The sequence below is a fragment of the Gymnodraco acuticeps genome, unplaced genomic scaffold, assembly GCF_902827175.1.
Source record: "Gymnodraco acuticeps unplaced genomic scaffold, fGymAcu1.1, whole genome shotgun sequence".
Classification (NCBI taxonomy): Eukaryota; Metazoa; Chordata; class Actinopteri; order Perciformes; family Bathydraconidae; genus Gymnodraco; species Gymnodraco acuticeps.
This window is the reverse complement of record NW_022992206.1, coordinates 411,446-429,048: the sequence shown is the minus strand read 5'-3', so window position 1 is coordinate 429,048 and position 17,603 is coordinate 411,446. Positions and strand designations below refer to the sequence as shown.

At 40.7% G+C, this 17,603-nt stretch overlaps 2 protein-coding genes across 17 annotated transcripts in view; one reads left to right on the top strand and one right to left on the bottom strand.

Moving 5' to 3' along the window:
* Window positions 1-16,047, top strand: part of si:dkey-166d12.2 (rap1 GTPase-activating protein 1) — a 145,392-nt gene extending 129,345 nt beyond the window's left edge. For 10 of the 15 annotated variants that reach the window (XM_034205683.1, XM_034205680.1, XM_034205682.1 and 7 more), the window contains 13 exons: window positions 3,311-3,466; window positions 3,615-3,686; window positions 3,782-3,868; window positions 4,764-4,907; window positions 7,397-7,528; window positions 8,659-8,736; window positions 9,805-9,914; window positions 11,198-11,314; window positions 11,879-12,008; window positions 12,409-12,505; window positions 12,962-13,053; window positions 13,804-13,851; window positions 13,964-16,047. In XM_034205683.1, coding sequence (XP_034061574.1) covers window positions 3,311-3,466; window positions 3,615-3,686; window positions 3,782-3,868; window positions 4,764-4,907; window positions 7,397-7,528; window positions 8,659-8,736; window positions 9,805-9,914; window positions 11,198-11,314; window positions 11,879-12,008; window positions 12,409-12,505; window positions 12,962-13,053; window positions 13,804-13,812 — 1,224 coding nt within the window. In that variant the 3' untranslated portion in view covers window positions 13,813-13,851; window positions 13,964-16,047. The remainder of the gene's footprint in view (window positions 1-3,310; window positions 3,467-3,614; window positions 3,687-3,781; window positions 3,869-4,763; window positions 4,908-7,396; window positions 7,529-8,658; window positions 8,737-9,804; window positions 9,915-11,197; window positions 11,315-11,878; window positions 12,009-12,408; window positions 12,506-12,961; window positions 13,054-13,803; window positions 13,852-13,963) is intronic. The other 5 variants (XM_034205677.1, XM_034205678.1, XM_034205674.1 and 2 more) reach the window with 4 other exon arrangements.
* Window positions 15,503-17,603, bottom strand: part of padi2 (peptidyl arginine deiminase, type II) — a 67,241-nt gene continuing 65,140 nt past the window's right edge. For both annotated transcript variants that reach the window (XM_034205689.1, XM_034205688.1), the window contains exons 15-16: window positions 16,594-16,752; window positions 15,503-16,496 (exon numbers count right to left, since the gene is read on the bottom strand). In XM_034205689.1, coding sequence (XP_034061580.1) covers window positions 16,263-16,496; window positions 16,594-16,752 — 393 coding nt within the window. In that variant the 3' untranslated portion in view covers window positions 15,503-16,262. The remainder of the gene's footprint in view (window positions 16,497-16,593; window positions 16,753-17,603) is intronic.

Sequence of the window (17,603 nt, the reverse complement as noted above, 5' to 3'; positions counted from 1 at the left end):
CTTCTAGTCAGAGCGTAGTACGACTCATGACATTTCCATGTGTTTGATTTTTATATTTGCTGTTGTAATTTGTTGTCTTCTGTTGCTATCGCAGTAAAGTGTTTTTTATTGAATGTACTGTACAGCACTTTGGCTCGACCAAAAATCGTTTTTTAAAATGTGCTATATAAATAAAACCTGATTTGATTTGATAAATAAAACCTGAGTAAGATAAAAAGATTCCACAATCTTTCCGAAGGAAATAAAAACTCTTACCTCTAATTAACCCTAATCTATTGGTACTAAAGCAAAAATGTGAAAAATGTTGAAATACAATCCTCTCAGCTAAGGTTAATTACTTTTTCTTGGATGACCCCTATCTTCCACAAGTTTCAAATGTTAACTTTGTTTTTGTCTAGATTAAATACAAAAATATGTCCATTAGTGCTGGTAGGAAGATTGTGTTTTTGAACTTTGGACAGCGCAAGGCCAGCAGTTTTTCCATTTTCAGGCTCACAGTGAGATTGGTATTGATGTTAACTCTTGGCTACAGCAAGAAAGCAATTTATCTTATATCCTAAAACTATCACTTTAATTAATGAGCATGCATACTTTGAAGGGGCCCTATTATGCTAACATTAAGGTTCATATTTGTATTGTGTGCCTATACTGTGAAATGTTTACATGCTTTAATGTTCAGAAAGAATAACAACATTTCAGCCTTTGCAGACCATTCGCATGCACACAAACCCATATAACACACTACAGGAAAATGAAAACCCCAGAAAAGCACAATAGGACTATTTAAAATATGTTTATTTTCTTCTTTACTTGAGCTTTTCAAGTAAAGTGCATTATTCTAAGCAATCACATTTTCTTAGGTCTGGTGTCCTCACTTGCCGTACTGTTGAAGAGACATTTAATTGTTTTGACAATTTTCCAAAAGCATATGCAATGTTCTTACTGGCACGTTTCCCTGCTGTTGGTTTTTGTGGCTAGAGACTTTTATCTCTTTGATGAAATGTTGCAGTAAGTTGCATTAGTCCTCAGCTCTGCACTGCCTCTTTGAGTGGTTTGAACTTTGTCACCACAGTAACACTGCACAGACTGTCCACATTGCCTAGGCAAGAAGAGAAACAGAGGACATAAACAACACCCACATAACATGATTCATGAGGGAACTCAAGAAAAAAGGCAAAGTGCAACCTTAATAACATAGCATTATCTCAGGAGGGAGAAGCTACAATATTAATGCAGCCAGATCTAAGTGAATGGGATTAGATTTGAGCGGATGTATGGCATTAACAGATGTCAAGTGTCTCAGTCCAGCCCCACGCTTACTGAGTTAGCTTTTTAAGTGTCTGACTGTCCTTGATGAGTTTGGTAGTCCATGTGCACAGAGAAATGGGAGGAATGTTATTTGGCTTTTCTGAGCTAAGAAAGCCCCTGTGCGTAAGTAAATATCAAAGCTGGCAGCTAATAAGCTCAGGGATGATGCAGTAGTAACCTGGCTGCCCTGCCTCTACAGCCAAATATAACCTGTCTACGGTCTGAGACATACATTTTAACAAAAATAACTTTATCATTAGATGTATTAAAATATGCGGTCCGGGTGAGGCTGTAATTTTCTTCACAAATGACTTGCTGCTGATTTATGTCTGTCAAATTGTAACCTAAATTCTCTTCAAAACTTTATTTTCCTGTGAAACAATGCATACGTATCGCAAAAAATAAGAGAATAAGGAACTTTTGATTAGGATAAACGTCTGGACCATTTGCACATTTAATATTTAATATTGAGTTGTTGGACTCCTACCAAACAGTTCTGACTTAAAGTGTCTGGTTGTTATGACTGCTATGACTTCAGCATATTACGAAATCTTGCCAGCACCTGAAACAGATGGATGATTGTTCTCATGTGAACAAACAGACTGTCTTTAACAGTCAGTTGCTGTAAACTTTACAGCAACTGACAAGTAATTAGACTGCTAAATGTGGAAGAATAATCTATAAACTCCAGAGTAAATGTGCACAGACTGACACTACAGCTACCAGGTGTGAGGAGCCTTTGTGAGATGTCTGGACTTCAGTCTGATGACTGACAGAGGATAATCAACTCATGCTGCTGCAGTGCAGGTGTCACAATGTTTACTGAGGAGGATCATCAGAACTGGGGCTATTTTTGCCAACACTGCCTGCACCGAGAACATTTATGACTGAGCAGATCTGTTTTTCGAACTGTATCCGTTTGCAAAATCTGATATACCTGCCTCAGCTTCCATCCTGTGGAGTGATTTGGGTTCATCTCGGATGGCTGAGCAGAATATATATGTTGACATTCGGATGTCCACTACTATTTCATGGTTTGACTGCTAGTATGAAAACATTTCTGGGAAATGATTACATACAGGATAATCACCCCAACTTCTATAAAGTCCTTTTAATGTATAGTCATAAATTAAATTGACAATGTTTTACAAAAAGTAATTTGACACTTGAGCCGTCTTTATAAGAATTCCAAGCAAAAGGCAATGAGGTGACAAAATTCATATTTCAGCAGAGGAAGAAGGTGCTCCTAATGCTTGACAAGTTTAAAAATATATAGCTTGGATAGAAACCTCACACTTTGGCACAGTCACACTGTCCTCCAAGTACACGAGCGTTCTTTTGGCAACCTTTTACTTTTTGGCAACAAGGAAAATGCAGCTTTTAAGCAGTGACGCTATAGGACGCTGACAGTCAGCCATCTGCAGAATCTACATTTTTGTTTAATGTTGCAGAGCGTCCACTGGTTTTTGGATTCATTCACTCCCACACTATCAACAGCCTGTGAAAGCTGAGGCCTGAACTAGTCTACCCTTGTCACAGCTGCATTCATTTAAAGGGACTTCAGCAATATACTGTATACACAATAAACAAAAATGGTATAAATCACAAGTTCTTGTCACATATATGATGGAGTATACTACACTTAGAAATAACTATAGGCCCTTATAAATCGACTTTATCTGTCTTTGAGAACTGCCACTGTAAGTGATGTTGCCCCTCTGCTGTACCACGGGCTACAGTAGATGTAAAGGTGCTCTGCAGATATAACTTACTTGTTGTGTTAAATCCATAGCAAAAGTTGGCTGATAAAATTCTAAAACCAGGGTGGTATTTTTGGATTAGATTCCTGTCCACCTCTCTGCCTGGACTATATTTATCCCCAGTCAATCTGTCAGCACGAATCCTGGCAGTGATTCTGCGACCAGCTTGCTTCTGTGATTTCTCAAACTGGTAATCTCGGATGTTTCCGCCGTTGTGACTTTTGTTTATCTGTGCCATCCAGCTGCAGAGGAAGAGGCACATAGGCAATGATATCGTAGCCATCGTGTTCCAGGAGGAGAACACGCCCTTTGTTCCAGACATGATCCAGTCCAACTTCCTGCATGGGTACGTGGTGGTGCAGGTGGAGAACGCGTGTACGGAAAATGCCACATACAAGGTTGGTGCCAAAGACAGACAAAACTGTATCAAGAAACTGCGGGAAAAAATCATATTCATTCACTTTTGTTTTCAAGGAGTTTGTAATTGACATGTGCATCACGTATCTCAGTGCATCATAGCCTTTGCTCACCTGCTCTTTCCTCCAGGTGTCTGTGACAGCGCGGGATGATGTACCTTTCTTTGGGCCGGCTCTGCCTGACCCTGCCGTTTTCAAAAAGGTCAGCAGTCACACAAACTTGATTCACCTTTGCAAGCAGACATCATAAACCTTCATTCTCTCCGCCTTTCCTTCCCTTATATTTACCGTCCTCAGGGCCCAGAGTTCCGGGAGTTCCTCTTCACTAAGCTCATCAATGCTGAGTACGCCTGCTACAAGGCTGAGAAGTTTGCCACGCTTGAGGTGAGAAGTGTGTTGCAATTCAAGTGTGAATGCCTGTGAGAAGTGTGTGTGTACAACTTTGGAATAGGTGTGCACCCTACTGCCTCTATTCCTAACAGGAATTTATTTCAAGTGCCAACATAGATTTATCGTCATCTAAACATTCTTCGACAACAAGCCAGTGAGCTATAGCGCTGATGTCTATCATCATATTTTCATCACTGTCACTCAAATTTGAAATGATGAAGTAAGGTGAATTTAAGACATAGTCCAATTCCTGACCGACCTTCCGTGTCAGAGTGCGCTCCATATGTAGTCACACTCTCAGCTGAACGAGGCTCCCTTATTTCAGGTGGAGGGTGTAAATACAGCGGCCAGCTTTGGGACAATCTCCACTATCTCAGGCAGGAACAGGAAATGTCATACATTTTCAAACAGCTATTTTAGGGATATTTTTAGGCAGATTTCAAACAAAAATTATATAAAATGTAATATAATTAAAATTCAAAATACACTTTAGTGGGTTTTTTTATGTAACTCTTTTTGTTTTAAATCTAATGTTTATGATTGGTTTTTGCAACAGTCCCTGTAAATATCCGAAACATTACAATCAAATAAACAAGTCTACGGTTCTCTAGACCTGGGTCTAAAAAATATAAAAATACAATGTAACCTTAAAGTTCAAATCAACATGTCAATATTAAATGTCTCTTTTTTTGCACAGTTTACGAGTAAATATTTGCACAGAACTATTTGTACCCAGCTTATTCTGCGACATGCAGTAGGTGAAGTCAGGCCCGATGCAGAGCCACTGTTGGAGGGAGTGGAAGTGTGTGGTGGGTTGCAGGGGTCGGTTTGGAATTGGGCCTTAGACAGAGTTAGTACCTGTGCAGACTGAGTGTGTTGTTGTTGTCAGGAGCGCACACGGTCAGCCCTGTTAGAGACTCTGTACGAGGAGCTGCACATCAACAGCCAGTCCATGATGGGTCTGGGTGGAGACGATGAAAAGCTGGAGAACGGGGCCGGAGCAGGCGGAGGAGGCTTCTTTGAATCCTTCAAGGTACAGCAGCCTCCTGTTAATCTGCAACCCCACATGCATGAGAGCGAATGCACACACTTTTAGGGTGCTTTTATTTCCCTTTCCCTCTCTTGGGTGGGATTCTGGGTATTCACACATGAGAAAACAAAGCAGAGAACATGTGCAGTATCTCAAAAGAACAGCCCTGTGGCATTTGATTTCACTTGGCTGGGACTGCTGTGTTTGTACATGATGGTGTGGTTTCGGGGCTGCACGGTGTCCTGTTGTGTACGAGAGTCACTTTCTCTGACTGAGTGCTTCATCAATGGACATTAGGGTGGTGGAGCGTGGCCCCGCCGCTGAGGCTCGGCGGTAGGAGCTGTGATTGTTTGTGCCTGATGAACGATGTAATGACCCCTCATTAGGGAGCTGATGATGCAGTTTGCATGTCTACCCATGGGCAGAGTTCCCTCTGAGCTGTCTTTCCTTCTCCCTGTGACAACAAGTCGTTCTTTGCCATCTTATATACCAATTTTTCTCTCAGCCTTAAAATTATTTTATTATGCATGCAAGCATACAATATCTTTCTATAAATCTTGCACACAAATCATGTCTGTTTCTCTAACTATCAAGAGCATCTTTTTCTGTCCCTCAAATCTCCACAAATGATATGTTTCCCTCTCTTTGCCTCAAACTGTGTAAATTCTCCTATTTTCTCTCGCTGTCCTCCTTGCTCACATTGTGTCTCATCTGCCCCTCTAATTACACAAAAACACCTCAAAAGATACATAGAGATGTACAAAGCCGACACTCTCCTCGACCTCCTGTGAACCTACATTTATTTCACGCAGCTTCTCCCTCCTGCTTGTTGACTGGCACTGCCCCTAAGCGTTCAAAAATAGTCCTGCGTACTCAAATGTAAGCACAAACCAGGGGGGTATACTACGAAGCAGGATTTTTGCTTAGCCAGCTAAATTCAGGGAAAACTCCGGCTTTCCGGTCCTACGAAGCTGGTTCTCTTTTTAGCAGGCTAGATCTCCATGGTAACTTATGCTTAGCGGCTAACCTGGTCGGGACCAGGTTAGGTTGCAGGCTAAGAGCTCAACTCAGTGAAAGCACTGCCTGCTAACCAATCAGAGCTCAATGTGCGGAGTTTAAAGCGATCAAGTCATATTACAGGAGAAAGGAAATACAGAAAAGCTGCCGTTGCAGGAAAGACGGCCGGCAAAAATCACCGACTGTGTGAACGTGAACATTAATAGAATATCACCTCCCATCTTCAGAACAATCTGACTATTATAACATTAGCGTTAAGAAAGCTTACTTAAATATCTGCCACAACATAAGTAACCGGATCAGAGTAACATTAAGTAGGCCTACAGTCCGCGGCATATCACTTCATAATGTATCATATATTTCCTTATCTGAGTCAGCTGAGCCCTATCTGGCCGTGCAACACTCACAGTGTCACATACTGTATGCAGAAGTATTATTTTAAGCAACACATTAAGTTGACGAAACACTCGAGACAAATGTAATTAAAGTCAGATCCACTCGTGTTTTAGACGGGGCAGTGATATCATAAACCTGTTAATGTACGCATTCAAACACTTTTTATTTAACCAGCTGTATTCACCTTGCAGGTGGCTATGTGGCTTTTATCCTGGATAAAGTGTTTAAGTCATGGATGTTTAAAGTTTAACTTCTTATGTCTAATATTATAGTTGACTTTTCATTCAGGAAGTATGACACTGCGCTGTCAGTACGCTTCTCCATGTTTGTGATTGGTCGAATGCTCCAGATACCACACCTTTCATGTGAACGCGCACCTAACTAGATAGGACACGGCTGGCTTGAGCGATCCACTTGATAACCCGCGTCGTAGTACCGTTTAGCGAGAGCACGTATGTTTTGGATTAGGCCAACCGGCTAACTCAAACATATCCAGGTTAGGTTGAACCAGCTTCGTAGTACAGGCCCCTGGATGTGGTCATGTGTACACACAAACAAACACACATGTAAGTACACACACATTTGTTCTCCTCAGAGATTCAACACATTTATTCTAAAAATCTTCACACGTATTAACATTTCACAATACGCATCACATGTACACATAATCCCTTGGTGGTTAAAACCTAGTTAAATAAAGTTTTAATAAAAAATTAAAAAATAATAAAAGTTAGGGTGATCACAAGAGTGAGACCGCAAAGAATAATTCAAGACCCTGAAAACAGATTCAGCTAAATGGAATTCATCCATCATTAACTCTATTATCATCACCTTTTACTTAAATATTGTGACAACGTTTTCTATTAAAAAGCCCTTCCATCAATTTGTGTGAATATTTAATACAGATAAACATACCCTCATTTATGAAACTTGACCTAATTTGGATTAATGTAATTTTATTGTTTGTATATTCACATATATTTGGTATACGATCTTTTGAGAAATCGGTCGGTGAGTTGCATTTCCCCCAAAACATCAAAGTGGATCCTCTGACAGTATCTCCTCGTTTCTCTCTGTAGCGGGTCATCCGTAGCAGAAGCCAGTCTATGGACGCCATGGGCCTCAGTAACAGGAAGTCAAACACTTTCTCCACTAGCCACAGTGGCAGCTTTACCCACAATCCCGCAGAGAGCCCCAAAACCCCAGGGATTGTAAGTAACCCGTTTTGGTTCACATGAAGCCACGTATCATACATAAAGGATACAGTATACAGTATATCCAGCACAGTGGATGAATACAGGCTGCTTACCATATATTATTTCTTATAAGCTAATTACCCCTGTCAGCACATTGTATCACTTTACTCTCATTATGTTATTATTTAATGCTGATTTTCATTCCTGACATTTTTAATTTACCCTTGCATTATTCTAAAGTGGCTTCCATTATTTGCCTTTTTTTTAAATTTACGGCTCATCTTGTTCCTATTAATGATGGTTTTGTTTGGAAAATCACCATCATTAATTTCATCAATCATTCTCATCTGTTGAGATCATCTTCAAACAGGGTGACTGTTAGGTTAGAAATCAAGGATGATGTGAAGAATAGAGTATCCATCGTGGAATGAATCAGATGGTTTCCTTCTCGATGTGAGATTGTTTTAGAGCCCCGGTTAAGTCTCTATCCTCAGCCTTGAAGTGTGCTTAGTGTAACTGTATGACTACCCAGACTCCCTCCCTCCTTACTATGCTTCTGTCATGTCTGTCTGCTCCTGTTTATGTTACGACCTCTCTTCGCAGCCTTGTATATGTGCATGTGTGACTGCAGAGCATGCATGGCACAAGCCAAGGAACGCAACGCCCTAATTGTTCAAAGATGGTCTTAAATATATTTCACTTTTCATTGCCGTTTAGGATTTGTCAGTACTTTGAAATGGGACTAACTTAACCCCATGTTACAGGACTATTCCTTAAAAGCTATTCCCTTTGGATTCTGTCTGCCTTTTTTCTCCTTCTGAATGCATCGCTAAGCAACCCTGTAACCCTCAGGGTAGAAAGGGGCGACATGCCTGCTCTCTCTTTGGCACTCTATCTCCTGCTGTGCCCCTCTGTGTCGGGACCCCAGTTTGCTTTAAAAGCTTTTGACTATTTATTCGATATTGTGCTCTCTATTAAGTCGTACTGCTAGCTCTTTTTCAAGCTCCTTTGCAGCTTGCTGTTAAAATGATTTGTGCTGTTTGCATGATATCTTATGATGTGTTCTTTTCTTTTCCTCCCACCTTACTTTTTTTCCATCTATCCTCTCCTCTCTCTCTGTGCTTTCCCTGTCTTGTGTGGCTCAGTCATTGCTTGTTCCAGGGAAAAGTCCCAGTAAATATGGACGCCGAGGCAGTGCCATAGGAATAGGAACAATAGAAGAGGTTCATGTATATTTCTCCCTTCTTGTTTACTGTTGTTGTCTCTCTTTTTTCTTTCTTTACTTTCTTTTCTTTTAATGTTTCATATTTTCATAATGTAAGTGAGCAATACGTAGTTTGTAGTTTGAAATGTGCCTGTTTTATTTCCTGTAGCAGTGAGAAGTTTTCAGATTTGATAGCAATGTTTTTAATGAGAACTTCATTCATTCATGCATTTATACATATAGTACCTGAACCACATGTAATTTCACTTTTAAATTGGTCTTTAAAGATAACATAAAATAAGATCAACCTGTATTGCTCCCCTTAGGGAAACTCAGGTATCTTAGCAGCAACAGCAATGATGGTAAACACAGCAGGACACATATGAATTCACATAATAATAATAATAATAATAATAATAATAATAATAATAATAGAAATAAAGAAAGGTAAGAATATATATATATATATTTTATTTTTTAAATGTATAACGTGACTGTATAGGTTAAAATGTAATTAAAGAATAATAATAATAATAATAAATAGAAAGGAAGAAATGTAAGAAATAAAATGAAAAAAAGTGACTGTATGAATTCAAATGAATATATAATTTGTCAATTTGGAAGTGTGGGTCCAACTATATACATTATAGTGCAAGTCATAGGTACATACAGGGCCAGTTGTTTTGAGTTTTAATGCGTTCTTATTAGGCAGTCAAGCCTTTATTGTAGAGCCTGATGGCTACTCTGTAACAGAACAGTAAACATTTTTTAAAAAAACACTCCCACTGATGTTCTTTTACATAGTCAGTGTGTACTAGACCTTTTTAATTTTTAAACTCCACAGTCTGACCTTATAATTTTAAATTGTATTTGAATATTAATATTAACTAATTTCAGAATCTCAGAGCAGAGTGGATTTGTAAAACATGTTTCTTAATGTGTCACAGGATTAATCAAATCATCAGTCTATAATTCATTTTGCCGTGTGCACATATTTCCCTTCAGTAGCTTAATGTATCATATGCTTGTGAATGATGACACTACCCCCGATCGTGTGTCTGACTCTCCTCTCCCTGCCCACCGTCAGTCATTGATCATTCCTGGGAAAAGCCCGACCAGGAAAAAGTCTGGCCCATTCAGCTCCCGCCGCAGCAGCGCCATTGGCATCGAGAACATCCAGGAGGTCCAAGAGAGGAGGTGAGAGGACAGAGCACCGCTGATCCGCAGCGAGTGGGTAGTGAGGACAGAATAGTGTTGCAACAGATGGAAGCAAGGCATTACAATGAGGAAATTAGCCATTAGAAGGCACACTGTTAAAACTGGACACATTATGAAAGACTCTCTATTTAAGTGCCTGTGTACACACTTCTGGAGTGCCTAGTGAGCTAACATGAGAATCAACAATCCTTAGGAGCTTCCCTTCCTATGTCACATGCAGGCTTATAGAAATAAGCCCCCCATCAAACTATCTCCAACAACTGCTATAGAACTAACTTTTCAAGGGTCTACCCTTTGTTTCTGGCCTGCCAATGAGAGCACAATGGACTTTTCCAGGAGGGGGGCTTAAACAGACAGGCACTTAAAGGAAGGGTGATTACTCGTATATTCAGACAGACAATGAGTGAAAGTGTTTTTTACTTTTATTGGAGATCTTATTATTGAAAGGGAGAGACAGAGGGGAGGACATTGCCTGAAATGCTCGGCCGGCTCAGGATTTGACTGACTTACTAGGCAGTGGTGACCGCATTTTGGCCGCCAGCTCCTACCACTGAACTGTCCGGCGGCCAATCAAGTGTTTTTTAAACATTAAAGCATGTAAACATGTTTTTTTGGGGGGGGGAAGAAAGTATGAGACTGAAAATGAGCAAATTAAGTCTTGCAAGCTCTTTTTGTTGGGCTGTTTAGAGAAACAATGGGGATTTGAAATGCTTTACTGTAGTTGTTGTTCCTTGTGGGGACATTAACAGCAGCTGGGGTTGCCTAGGATACGTGCATGCAATTGTCAGATAACATGCACCCACATATGAATTACTATCATATTTTTTGTAAATCTGAAATGTGCATGGAAATAATGTGATGGCCAAATAAACAATCTCATTAATGCATTCAGTAATATCCAGACAAGCTTACCTGCTGCTGAATAAAAGTACATTGTGAAAAAACATACACGTTCATACATGAACCGAAATATGAAGTGCACTTAGAGACTCCCACACAATCCATTTAGATAAAATTGCCTTCAACTTGTTGTTAAAATGGGGACTTGTATGTTATTTATATGTGTGATGCAGCAGTTGATGTGCATGTCACTTCAATGGGAAAACAAACTTTAAACAAAAGTTAAACAACAGTCTGTGGCAGTTAAAGGCACATGATCAGAAGATATGAAAGTGTTAAACATTCCTCAAGAGTTTGTCTAATGTGTCATCATATGAAACTGACTGCATTTTCATATGTCCATCTCCATTCTTGCCCTGAAGTCGAGAGGTGTCACCCAGCACCCAGAGGACACCGGAGGGCATCCACTTCTTTCTGGAAAACAGACCAGACAACTCCTCCAATCACAGCTCTCCTGAATTCCCTACTACTAGGAACAGGTGAATATTATTTTAATCAACAATATAATAGTATACTTTATTATAATTACGTACATTGACAAGATATTTGTGATGAATGGTCCCTTGGGTCGGTCAATAGGGCCATTTACTTAAATTAAGCTACACAATTCACCTTATATTTTTCAAATTGTCTCTAAAATTCTTGTTTATTGTTGTTCCAAAAACACTCCCAAAACTAAAGTTAATGTGAGACAATATATTCTAGAATGTACTATAGTGCTGAGTGACATGTTTAGCTGGAAAACTAGTTTACTTGTTCTTGAGTATTGCCAAGTCCTTGATGAAATCTAATTTGGGGGTTGCATTAACTACAGAACAGCTTTTTAGATTACGCAATAACCTGGCACAGACAAACACACTGCTGTCACGTTGCTTTAAAGTGCTACCTGAGGTGCTGTGAAATGAAGATGATGAATTAATTATACTTTTGGAGGGAATAGTAGAACAAAAATAAAGAAAACATGTTGATTGTCCTACTTTAAATGCATTTAGCGTATGGGAAACACAGGAGTTTGTTGCGGTCAGAGTGACCCAGGTGTGTAGTTTGGCGATGTGTTGCAGGGCGCCGTCCATCCCCGAGGCGCAGGACCTTTCCCGCTCTTCCTCCAACGCCAGCAGCTTTGCCAGCGTAGTGGAGGAGCACGAGGCAGAGGAGGAGTACGACACCGGACTGGTGGGTGGAGACAGGCAGAGAGACAACACATAATGAAAGTACATATATGCATGCCACTTCCCAAAAACCAAAACCGCAGGCAACGTCTCACAGCTGATGACATATTTATCATTCAGCTCATGTTTACTGTGGGGAATAATAAGCTATTAATCTTGTTCCTTTTTGGTTACCTTAATGTGAGAAGGTTTGATGGATTTAACTTCATCCCAGTAATGTCAGGTCTCAACATGAATCCCATAGTAATCTATATATTTTTGCTTACGTTCATTTGCATGTCAAAAGTATAGAAGATGCCAATACTGTTTTGGAGTAGAGCTGTGGTTATAATTAAGCTGTCAGCATTTCCTTTAAAACATTTCTGGTAAAAAATATTACATAACTTCCTTTACCCTTCCTACAGGAAAGTGCGTCTTGTGTTACGCCACTCAAGGGAGAGTCATTTACGTACGGCTCAATGGAGGACAGTTCGTGCAGTGCAACCCAGGGGAGTGTTCCAGGTGAGTTAAGCAGTAAAGAGCTCATATTTCTGGGACAGTGATAGCCTGAAGGTGTGAGAGACAAGTTCACAAGGGCCCCATATCAACACTATCTGGGGAAAATCTAGATGGAGCGGATGTAAGAATAACACTCTCCACATCCCGAGCAATTCATATCCAAACACCCTTGAGCACTGATCCTCACCTTAGCTTCATTAGTGGAACTCACTGCCAACACCAGAAGGACCAGTCTGTGTTACAAACTCTTCTGAAATTAATATATTCTAAAATGTACATTATTGCAGACTGATCTGTGGTTTCCACACAGTTGCTGTTCTTTTGAAATGACTGACGATTCACTCTAGAACGTTATTCTCTTGCATGCTTGGATATCCTTTTTGTGATAGAACAGCTGGCAGCATTATGTGCTTGAGTTTATAAACTATGACAGCGACGCTTGTGTTGCCTCTTTCCCAGCAGCGTCTCGTCTGCAGCAGCAACCGGATGGAGTGAAGAGCTCGGAGCCCAAAGGGACAGACAGCCGGCCCAAGACAGAGCGCTCCTCATCGGTGAGACAACCTGCTTGTCATTCTTCATTAGGGGACGCTCAGATGGTCCTCCATGTTTTACAAAGTCACTGAAAGAATGTTCCTTTGTGTAAAAGGGCCCTATAGGAGTGTGTGGCAGAGAAACTCCCTCTGCTTTGAACTTTGGGATTTTTGAAAATGTCAACTTCAGTACTAGCAACTTCTAATGGGTCGTTGTTATATATTTATTTGTTCCCTGTTTTATGATATTTCATAGACTAAAAAGTACATCAACAAGATCGTTACAGTTAGGAACAATACATCTTTGAGCTAAATGCTAAATTCCTCCTAAGACAATGCTCTGCAGATGTTAAAAATGTATGTTAACATAATTTAGTTTATCGTGTTATCATGCTAACATTTAATAATTTGCTCTAAATTCAAAATACATCTTTGGCTGATTGTAATGTCTTTAGTTTTGCAGTTATTGGTCTCATTTTGACCTGATGTACACTTAAGGGATCATCAAAGATATTCACAATCACCAGTCAATAATATCAATCTTCTGGGAACCGTGAATGTTTAAAAAAAAATCAGTGTTTAGTTTGAAATTCGAGTCCGGACGAAAGGGGTGAACGGACTGACTGTTCTACATTGCCATTTATAAATTCATGTGGAAAGCATAGAAAACCAGAATAGACCAAATAATCACTGAAGAAAATGAAAATGAACTGCAGTGTTACATTTGTCTGTATTAACTATGCCCTCTTCTTTTTTTATGTCTGTATGCAGAACTGTTAGCCACACTGCTCTGATCACTGCATCAACGTCCATCTTCCGGTGAGACATAATGTTGACTAGTCATAATTGTACGACTTAAAGATTTGTTTTAACCCTACATTCACCTGATCCTTCTATTTTGTGTGCGTAACATTTTCCTCCTTTGTCTCAGCATTGCCATTAGAGGCATCTTTAACCAAAAACGAGCCAAGGGAACCATGTGAACCACTGACGCAGAAGAGGAGCCGAGTCAGAAGGCAGATCAAGAGACTGACAGATCTTTCTTTGTATGTTTGGCATGGATCCTCTGACTGGACATGAACCAACCTATCGTCCCTCACTCCAGCTCAATGGGGAACCCTGTAAGCTCAAAGCATGGGAAAGGACACCTCCACAGCCATGCAGCATCATTACTGACTGTCATCCATCAGCTGGCTTAGCAGAATAAGCCTGGCTGCTGTATCATTCGTCAAGCCAGTAAGCTCTGAAAACAGATTTGTGCTGTTGTGTGTCGTCTTGAAAGGATCAGGGTAAGAACTGGGGTTAAATAATGGGGAATGAAATCATAACCGATGAAACAACTGCTGTTTGTTTTAGCTTGTTAAACAGTCTATAGAGAGGAGAGTTGCACTAGATAGAAACATGTTTTTTTAAATGTCAACCTCACATCCCAGTGTGATATTGTACATGGGTTTAACTTTGATGTACCAGGTGTGTGAGGCTGTCTGTCAAGGCCACTTTTTGTGTTTTATTGGTCTTTTCTTCTTCTGAGTATTCTGCTGTGGATATTTGTCGTGTTTTACGATAGCTTCGGTCAACCTGTCATGTTTTTAACGGAGTACTTCTACAATGCTGTTGTTGGTGGCTGTAATAGGATCAGTCGCCTCCCTCCTAGGTGGGTAATGGGTAATATAGGGTACGGTAAATTGTGTCTGCAATTTTTTATTCAAAATTGTACTGTAATACAGTAATTCTGTAGAAAGAAATACGATAGAGATGCTACTTAGTAAAAAAACAAGAGTAAAAAGCATAATTACTGCAGTGCTCCAACCAGCAACATGCATCCTCAATCCATACGTCAAGGTACTGCTGTTTAGACCTTTGTCCCACACCACTTGTTGACTCGATGTCTGTGTACAAGTGTGTGTGTACAACGGTACTGTGCATGGTGTAAATCTGCTTGCCAAAAACCTCTGTACACTGTTGCCATGCTTGACATAGAGGTGTTGTCCCTGTGATTTGTGTTTTATCAGAAACCAGCCAACATCTCCAGATGCAGTGCACATCTCTGATAGAGAGACAAATGTTCAGTTTCCTACTTTATTTGTAAAGTGTAATACGTGTAAGTACGTGACCTAAGCACTACATTTGCAGATGTATTTCGTATGGCGACCTCTTGGAAAAAAAAGGTCAATATGCTGAATATGAATTTCACTGTGACTCCTCCTGAAGTTGCCTTTAAAATGATTGTGTCCTGCGAGCTGCTTTGAAGGAGGGTCATATTTGAAGGCACTGTGTTGCCTCCAGATGGCTTGAATGTAAAAACTTAGGCAGACATTTATTTATTTGTACATATCTGCCCCGATGAATGGTGAACTGTGTTATCTCCTGACTGCAGAAAATGTAAGTCTGAAACAGCTCCCCTTTTCAGAGCAGAGAAGCTTATTCATGTTTTTCAATTTATGATGAAGGAAATAACTGACACATGGAGTTTATTTCAGTAATATGACTGAAGCGGACATGAGATTTATTGTCTTTGGTGATTTAAAAACAGCATTTCCAGTTTGTGAAAGTGCAAAAAGGTTGAGACACTGGACCAAATGCAAAACAACCCAAAGTGGGTTCATCAAGCTACAATCTTTTGATTTTTACTTGAACAAGGCATTGAAAAGATATGAGGATACATGTTTGGTAATAATTCCACATATGTGTATTACAGCATCTGAAATTGATTCATGAAGAAAATGTCAAATGATTTTACTTTGGACTTTGGAAATGCTTGAGTAGATGATGTGCGCCCTCTTGTGGCGATGTAATATTATAGCATATTACTATGTGGTACCGTTCATCTAACTGTGCTTGCTATAAACCACAACAAAAGGAGGGACCCTTCTATGTGCTCCATTCAAATGATTGTATTTCTGTTCTTGTCTGCTTAAGCCCTTGTTCAAAAGACATGTTTGTAAATATTGCTTTACATATTTTTTTGTAAATAAAGCCACCAAAAATGTTAATTAAAGAAGAAGATGCATATTAGACCGAGCCCTTGGTTAATTGTTCCTACATAGGTGATAACTGTGTAATTTGTTTTGGGGGCGGGGAGATTGGCACGCATTGCAAGATTATGAGAAAATAAAGCCTTTCATGATTTTAGAGAAAATGTAAGGCAAGAAAATGAGAGGGGCTGCGTTTGTTTTCTTGAACCTGAATCTGGTCCTCTAACCCTTCTCCACCCACGGATCAGTTTTTATTCACATCTCCAGGTTCCACCACTTGAAGTCAAACGGTTCCCTGCGGACGTTGGAGCCGCAGTGCACTTCTCCCAGCTTTTTGTGGTAGGAGGCGAAGTCGTCGATGAAGGTGCAGCTGAGACCCAGGCCCTCCATCAGGGAGCACATCTCCACCTCCAGGGCACAGCGTCCGTTCACCTTGGGGCCAAAGGGCTTCGGAATGCCCAGGTTTTTCCCCAAGACGATCATGTTCACCTGGAAAGAGACAAGATCGATCATAAGACTCACGGTATCGTCTCTTAGATTTATTTCAAACAATCACATACTGTATAAGCAATATGTCTGCACACACCATGTCGGGGTAGTAAGCCACTGCTCTGAGCTCGGTCTCAGCCTTGTTGTTGTCGTTCTCCTCCATCAATAACTTGAAGAGGATTGGCAGGTCGATGATGTCCTCGTCGTCCAGGCCCAGCTCTCGCTTCAGCACATCTCTGTTCCAGTCAATGCAGCTCTGAGAGAGCAGGCAGTAAAAAATACATCATCCATTACACAAACTATACAACACCCAATTTGTATCTGTAACCTCTTATTAGCGAAGGGTCTCACAAAAAACAGTGCTTTAAGCAAAAGAAAAAATTAATTTTCCTGTACTCAAGATCGAGGGGTTACGTATTGTAACCCTAGTTATATAAGCACAGGCGGAGCCCTCTACTGGACTCTATGGGTACTACCCTCAATCATGCCAATGCGAGCATTCACCTACTGAGATATCTATAAACGTAGCCCGCACAAGCTCACCGTATATAAGGCGGCCACGCCTCCTGAGTCCTGACTGTCATCCTACACCCTCTTCAGCGAGCGGCATACAGACAGGGCCCCAAGTAGATGGCTCCGCCTGTGCTTATATAACTAGGGTTACAATACGTAACCCCTCGTTATATCTTACACAGGCTCCGCCCTCTACTGGACTCTATGGGAGCCCTGATGCATAAACGCCCTGTTGTCCAACAACATCGACCCATCACACTGCCCCTGACCGGCTTTTGGTTAACAGCCACTGCACCGCAACTACTTCTCCCTCAGTTATGACCGTGGAGAAGTCGGGGCCGCAGCTACTTGGCTGGTAGTGCAAATTCAGACAAGCTTACCTCGTGAAGAGTGTACATGGAAAATAGTGAGGAAGGCTCTCCCAGCCCTGCATGGGGCTTACCGTGCACCATGTTTCCCGGGTCCCTAAGAACGTTAGTTTAGCTGCTAGAGGCTTCGACTGTTGGGGGGGGGGACCTTACAAACAGCCTTCCTTCTGGCTGTTTGTACCTGTGTACTCTCATGTTCCGATTAACCCAGCTTCCCCCAAATCTC